This window comes from Hirsutella rhossiliensis, assembly GCF_020360975.1.
Source record: "Hirsutella rhossiliensis strain HR02 chromosome Unknown scaffold00035, whole genome shotgun sequence".
Lineage (NCBI taxonomy): Eukaryota > Fungi > Ascomycota > Sordariomycetes > Hypocreales > Ophiocordycipitaceae > Hirsutella > Hirsutella rhossiliensis.
Window position 1 is genome coordinate 7,048 of NW_025408701.1, and position 6,949 is coordinate 13,996.

General features: G+C 50.0%; 2 protein-coding genes across 2 annotated transcripts; both read right to left on the minus strand.

Annotated features, from left to right (window-relative positions):
• Positions 1-1,214: 1,214 nt before the first annotated feature.
• Positions 1,215-2,142, minus strand: HRG_12019 (uncharacterized protein; the record flags this gene model as incomplete). The annotated part of the gene is made up of 4 exons (XM_044870489.1): positions 1,215-1,286; positions 1,473-1,772; positions 1,963-2,057; positions 2,109-2,142. The coding sequence occupies 4 exons, from the start codon at positions 2,140-2,142 to the stop codon at positions 1,215-1,217; spliced, it is 501 nt and encodes a 166-aa protein (XP_044714421.1).
• Positions 2,143-2,628: 486 nt separating this feature from the next.
• HRG_12020 (uncharacterized protein) lies at positions 2,629-3,007 on the minus strand (the record flags this gene model as incomplete). Its single annotated transcript, XM_044870490.1, has 2 exons — positions 2,629-2,790; positions 2,837-3,007. The coding sequence occupies 2 exons, from the start codon at positions 3,005-3,007 to the stop codon at positions 2,629-2,631; spliced, it is 333 nt and encodes a 110-aa protein (XP_044714422.1).
• Positions 3,008-6,949: the final 3,942 nt, after the last annotated feature.

Consider the following 6,949-nt stretch of genomic DNA (forward strand, 5'->3'; position numbering starts at 1 on the left):
GTGAAAGACAGAATCGACGATTCCGATGTAGGCAGTGGTTCGGAAGACTCACTAGCATTGCAACAGCCTACTGCTCGAGAATTACGACGGCTTGTGGACAAAGTAGTCGACAAATCCACCGCAGATTCGGAAGTCAATGCTCGGAAGCTGAAGAGCACTCTCGAAAGCCTTCAATCCGAGTTGAGCTGCTTAGATATGAGAACAAGGGACTCCGTGAGGCAATAATTCATGAGAAGCAGCGCAGGCAGCGTGGTACAGCTCTGAAAGATTATCTCTTTGACCGTACGGATCCTTACTCTGCTCAGGTCTTCAGCCCGCAAAAAGTGGCCCAAGCTCGAGTGAAGAAAGCTGCGATGGAGGCCCAAAGAAGAGGCTCTCAAAGGAATCCCAGAAGGTTCAGCGACAGCAGAAGGCGGAAGAACAAAAAGAGGTCGTGTTGGAGAGGAAGAGGCAGCGAGAGGAGAAAAGGGAGCGAAAATTGCAGGAAAAAGAAGCCAGAAAGCAAGAGAAAGAGGCTAACCGACAGCTTCGTGACGACCTCGGGCATCTTAACCGGGAAAGGCCACAACAGGGGCAGCAAAGCCGGCGGGTGCCTTTTGATGCACGAGAGGAGAGTCCAGGGATTCTAGACGAAATAATCGTCGCTCCTCCGTCACCACCAGAGCCTCCGGTAACATCGCAAGCGCCAGATCAGCCAGAGAACGACTTAGCAAAGAAGGCAAGGATTCCGCCCGGCCGAACGCCTCGTGCCCAAAGACCTTTTCTGGCTGTTGAGGTGATCGGGAGATGGTAGTGGGGTATCGGAGCTCAGGACGGCCTCAGCGGAATAGCAAGCGACCACAATGGCTTGATGACTGCGAAACAGGATGATGCACATCTCGCAGTCGCTTTTTCATCACATTTTAAGTTGGACAAATTTTGGCCCCGTTGCTGTGGAGTTATTGTGGATTGATGTCTTAACTTTCAGTCGCGTGTAAGTCCGGCGGGTCACGGGATCCGGCAGATCATCGGAAAATCCCTTACACAGTCACGTGTGCTGCTGAGGACGGCTGAGGCCACATAACTAGCATCGTGGCCTCCTCCCCCTTTTCGATAGACAATCCTCATTGCAGAATACGACACACCGGTTAACCCAGTTTGTTACGTGCACGAGACCTACCAACACTATTCAATATTTTTTCCATCTCTCCATCATTCGAAGAAAAGTTATCGCCTTAGTATACTCGGTGGTAAATCAAGCCCATGTCGGGACGCATGGTTTGCGAAGTGTTCTGCGTCTGCAAGAACTGCTTCACAGTTTTGCCAGGGCATAGAAATGCCGTCCGTCCTTTTGAGATGCTGTCCCCGAATATGTCTTGCCAGGTTACTCAGTCGCCATGTTTTAATCCGTTGGCTCCTTCCATGGCTGCCTTGCCATCGACAAAATGGGCACATCGGTCTTGCACCCTCCGACAAATCAACCGTAGACTCACTTGGTTTCCAGGTGATTCCAGTTCCGGAATATTGGCCTTACCGCCATTTTCATAGGTTCCTTGCGCGCGGTAGAGCGAAGACGCCTCGTGACCGCTTGTTTGCGGCCTCTTTTCTCTGTCCCACGACAAGGGCTTCTGTCGGTTAACCTCGTCCACATGGACATTAGTGTGAAAGTCTTGAATGGCTTTTTGCAGTCGAGACGCCTTCAAGACCCTGCGCAGGTTATTAATCTTCTTGCTGTAGCGGTCGTATCGCTTCTGCATTTCGGTGCCTTCGGCGAGTTCTCGGCTGCGGTAGCCCTGGCGTTTCCATTCTAGCATCGCACGGTTTCTCTCGGCACAATATTTGGCAAGTTTCTCGTTTTTATGGATTTTTGCAATTTGTTGGGCTGTCAGTTCTTTGGAGCGCCGTCATGGCGCGAAGGCGGGCGGCTAACTGCACAAGGTCGTGTTGCGGGGCTGTGCCGAAGCAGATTGACTGGCAATCCACGTCAATGAAGTTCGACATGTAATATTGCAAGTAAGTGCTCGAATCTCCCTTTCGATGTCCCATGATTTTGTTTCTCTCCTCTGGCGTGAGCGCTTCTGCATTACGGCGTTATTAATGCTGTCAAATGGACGAACTGGGGCACGAACCGTTTAGTTTTGCCAGACCCTCGGCGAAGGTCATACCATTCGAGCTGCTTCTCAATTCCAATCGAACGTCCCAGTCTAATTAAATGTCGTCGTTCTTTTTTGTAGTCAAGTGGCCTCTCTAGTGAGATCTGTATGCCGTGCTCAGTGTCTTCAACGTCTCGGAAAACGGGCGCTTCAGCCACTCTTTCTTCCAAAGGAGACGAATGCGATCGGATTCAGGTGGCACCACGAAGCTATACAAGCTCTGTGGACCTGCCAAATCATTGACGAACGCACCGTCACAAAATACCAGAGCCATCATCGGGATCAGCGGGTCGTACAAGAGCAAATCATCTTCGCGGAAGGCGAATCTTTTTGGCTCTGAGCTCCCCGCTGTCCGCTCGATGTGCTCTAGATTTGATCAGAGCAATACGCGGCCGGGTGTCTCCTTTTACCGGAGGAAACACTTGGAACTCTAAGTTCTCGTAGAGCAGCTGCCCAATCAAGGCTCCCGGTCGGGTCGCCGTAGCGCCTGCCAGGATCAAATTGGCCGATAACTGGACTCAGGTCGCTCGTGAGTAAAAATCTCCTCGTCGCGGATCCAAAGGTGGTTCAGCATGATGGCCAGGTCGTCGATGAAGATGCCGGATTTTTCTTTTGGATGTGTCAAGCCGTACTTGGGTGTAAGGTAGGTCGGAATCCACTGGTGTCGTCAGCCACTGATTGTGAAACTTAACCGACTAACTTACATTTCGAATATCGAAAAGAACGCTTTCGGTCATCCACTTAGCACTTTTCTGTGCGTAGACCTGGCTCAATCGTTTCCAGTATAACGCAATGGTGGACTCTTTCTTGATTCTCGACTTTTTCACTCTCAGGTCCAAGTAAACCTTGAATAATGCCGCATCACATCGACACATTGACTCAATTGGTTCTTCATTTTGTTGCGATTGAACTTACTTCTATTCAATTCTGTCTGACAGCTCTCAACATACATATATACATAGTGGCACGTCCGTGCCACTATCAATGACTCACCACTTGTAACTGCTGCTAAACATGTCTTGGTCCATGTCTCATATCAAGTCAACACTCCCCTAGAGCTGTCAGACTTCAACTGCAACGCTATTCATAGCGTATGGGTCCAATTCAATCCTCCTCCTGTTCCTCTCGAAAGCCTCCTAGGCAGAGGCTTGGTCATCCCATCTGCTAGCATATTCTCCCCTGGAACCCAGTAGACTTGGATTCTCCTTCCTTGACCTCATCAACGACGTGATGAAATGCTATATCAACATGCTTGATTTTCGACGTGTTCGATACTCCTCGGGTCAGCTGTACAGCTCCTTATTATCTCAAGCAGTAATGGCACTGTTTGCTCCCCCTTTCCTTCCAGTTCTGCAAGTAGTCGACGTCCCCAGAGGGCAGCTTTTGTGGCCTCCCCCATCCCAACATACTCTGCTTCTGTCGTAGATCTTGCCACTGATTTCATCTTCTTGCTATACGTCATGACGGCGCCTCCGTAGACCATAAAGACGAACCCCAGGATACTCTTCCGGTCCCTTGGATCAGTAGCGTAGTCGGTGTCAGAGAACGCTTCTCCATCTTGCAGGCCTGCAGAGCCGACGTGCCCTTCGATGTTGTGGTCAATGGAGTAATAGTCGATATCGCTGCCTTCGACTCCTTGTGCGTGCTCATTATTTCCGCCATATGTGATACCGTGGTGAATAGTCCTGCCGACATAACCCAATATTCGTAGCAAAGCCTTCCAGTGGTTCCAGCATGCCTCTACCGTGAAAGATGCCATTCTGTTAACTGCGAATATAATGTCGAACCTCGTATTGCATAGCCAAATCAGCTTTCCGAGCAATTCCACGTATTTCAACCATTCGTCATGGTTCAGAGGCCGTCCCGTTCCTCAGCGAGCTTCCGTATAGCTCCAGGTTCCATGGGGTTGCGTGCTTCATTGAGTCGTCGTAGAAATTCTGCCACGATTTCCTTCGCAAATTGTGATTGATCAATCATCAGCTTTCCTTTGTGCCTTTGAATCCGAATTCCGAGAATGTTCTCTGCTTCTCCGAGGTCTTTCATCTCAAATCTTCCCTTCAGCTTTTCCTTGACCGTTCAATGGCATCCTCGTTCCCCTGTAATCATAAAGTCATCCACGTGCACGCCGATGATTACCTCCGACTCTGTATGTCTGAATATTGTCGGGTCCACTGTCATCGGTGAGAAACCAATCTCCTTGAGATATTCTGATATTAGCAAATACCACATCCTTGCAGCTTGCTTCAATCCGTACAAACTCTTCAGGATCTGAACGTATTTCCCGAAATATTGCTGGAGCTCAGTTGGCACTTTCATGAAGATCCTTTCCTTTAGGTCTGCTGCAAGGAACGCAGCCACAGCATCCATCTGGTATACCTTCCAGCCTTTCTTCGCCGCTAAAGCTAGAATGATCCTCATCGCATCGAGCCGGATCGTGGGTGCGAAGGTTTCCTCGTAATTGATCCCGTGTTTCTGTGAACCCTCTCGCGACTAGACGTGCTTTATACCGTAGTATCTTCCTTCTTTGTCTTTCTTGCGATCAAACACAAGCTTGGCATCAACTACTTCTTCTCCGTGCACGTCAACTTCGTTGATTTCCTCCGAGAATGTCTGTCGTCGAATGAGATTCTGAACTTCCTCATCTATAGCTCCTACCCATTGATCCTTCTCACTGCCTTCCATCGCCTGTCGGAAGGTAAGCTTTCAGGTCGAAGTCGTACAGGTCTGTATTAGGCTGGAGAAGCGTCCTTGCTACCATGGCTCTTTCCTTCCTGCCACTCTCCCCTCGCTTCTTCAGACGTTCTGCCATGCGCTGTTCTTCTCTTTGCCGCCGTTCCAGCTCTGCTCGCTGCTTCTCTGCTCTTTTGAGTGCCACGGTCTCTCGTCGAATCTGGGATCTTGTTTTCGGCAGACTCCTTTCAGGAGAGGTTATATCCGCCTCCCTGTATTGACAATGATTGTGTCTCCTTGGGGCCCTTCCTCCGAATCTGCAGTGTCTTGGCCGGTCGGGTTCCCGTCCGCTGCTTCTCCGCATCCTCCCCAGCTTCTGTAGCTTCCTGGTCCATGGTCCTATCCTGACCGAATCTTCGGCATCAGAGTCATCATCAGTGACTCCCCTTGCTCCCTCTTCCTTCTCATCGTCATACTGCGATTGTGATTCTTGGCTGATTTCATTGTCCATATACTTGCTCTCATCAATTCCACGAATCGAACCTCGTGGACCTTCTTATCAGCTGGGTTCCAGACTAGATAGATTTTATCTGTCTCCTCTTTGTATCCAACAAAAACTCCTTGCCATGCTCTTTTCAGAAGCTTTGTTCTCTTTTCTTTGGGAATAAATACCCAGGCAGGACATCCGAACACTCTCAAGTGCCTGATCTTGGCTTCTCTCCACGCCATAACTCCCATGGGCTTTTAGCCATTCCTTGACAACTCCTATTTCTCAGATAGGCCGCTGTTGCGTTCGAAAACTCCCAGTATGCTGCAGGAGATCCATTTCGTGACGCATGCAGACCCCTCTCTGATATGGTTCTCATGCTCCTCTCAGAGATACTATTCCCCTCCGGGTGGTAGCCCACTGTTGGTTCGATCCGAATAGCTCTCCCCGTGCAAAATACCCTCATTGCCTCGTTTAGAAACTCCTTTCCGCGATCAAAGCGCATCGCCTTGACCTTTTCGCCTTTTCCGTACTCGCGACACTCTGCCTCTGCAACAACTACCCAGGCTTTGATCTTGTCGGTAATTCTCGTTTTGTCTCTAGAAATAAACCCAAACTCGCCCGGTAGCCTGATCGGTGATTGTCAGCATGTACTTCATTCCTTGAAGTGATAGCTCAACTGGCCCCAAAGATCTATATGGACTCTCTCTAGCTTTTCTGTCACCGCAGACATTGGCTCCCTTGAGACCTTTCTTGTCATTTTGGCCTCGGTGCAGCTTGGCAGAATGACGGGCAGAATGAGTTGTCTCGAGATCATCCATTACGGCGTTCAGTTTGCCCTCCATATGCTTTCCAGGGTGTCCCAGCCTGGCATGTAGTAGTCTTTCAGGCATCTTCAGGATTGACTTCAGCGCTACCCCGTTATCGCCATCCTTTTCTTGGATTGTATGGGCTCGGTGCCCTCTTGTCTGGCTCAAGCGCCACACCTTTTATGTCTGTGGCCAAACAGCACCTCCTCCTGATTTCTTGTCACCGTGACTGTCTTCCCCGGAGAGTCCGACAATACATGCTCCCCTGTCTTCCAGTTCACCGACTGATAGCAGGCTGCTCGTCGCCTCCGGGATGTAGTGCACCCCACGTACTATTGTCGACCTTGCTCTTCCTTTCTGTGAGACGTAAAAGATCCTCACATCTCCTTTCCCTCTTGAACGAACCTCAGGCCGTCTGCAATCTCAACACTTGTCTTTGTAGGGGACAACTTTGAGATAAATTGGTCTTCCCTTGGGGTGATATGGAGGAAGCACAGCTGTCGAGATACCATTGTGGAGGGCTGTTTCCTTTGTGTTCGGAAGCAAGTAGGTAGATCTCTCAGATTCACTACCACTGTCTTCAAGGATCCTGACCGCGTTTGCCTTTCCTTTGCTATCCATGGCCTCTCTCGCCTTCGCTTTTTCAGAGGCTAGCCAGGTCTTCCCTGCTTTGGTTTGGTGCCAAATTGCACAATCATGCTTGAAATGCATACCGCCACAAGACCAGCACCCCTGCCTTCTTCAGATATTCCTCCTTGCTATCATCGCCACCATCCTGTGCTTTGGACCTGTTGTTCCCTTTGTTCCATGCACTGCGGCCACGACCCGCAGATTGTGCGGTTTCTCCCTTG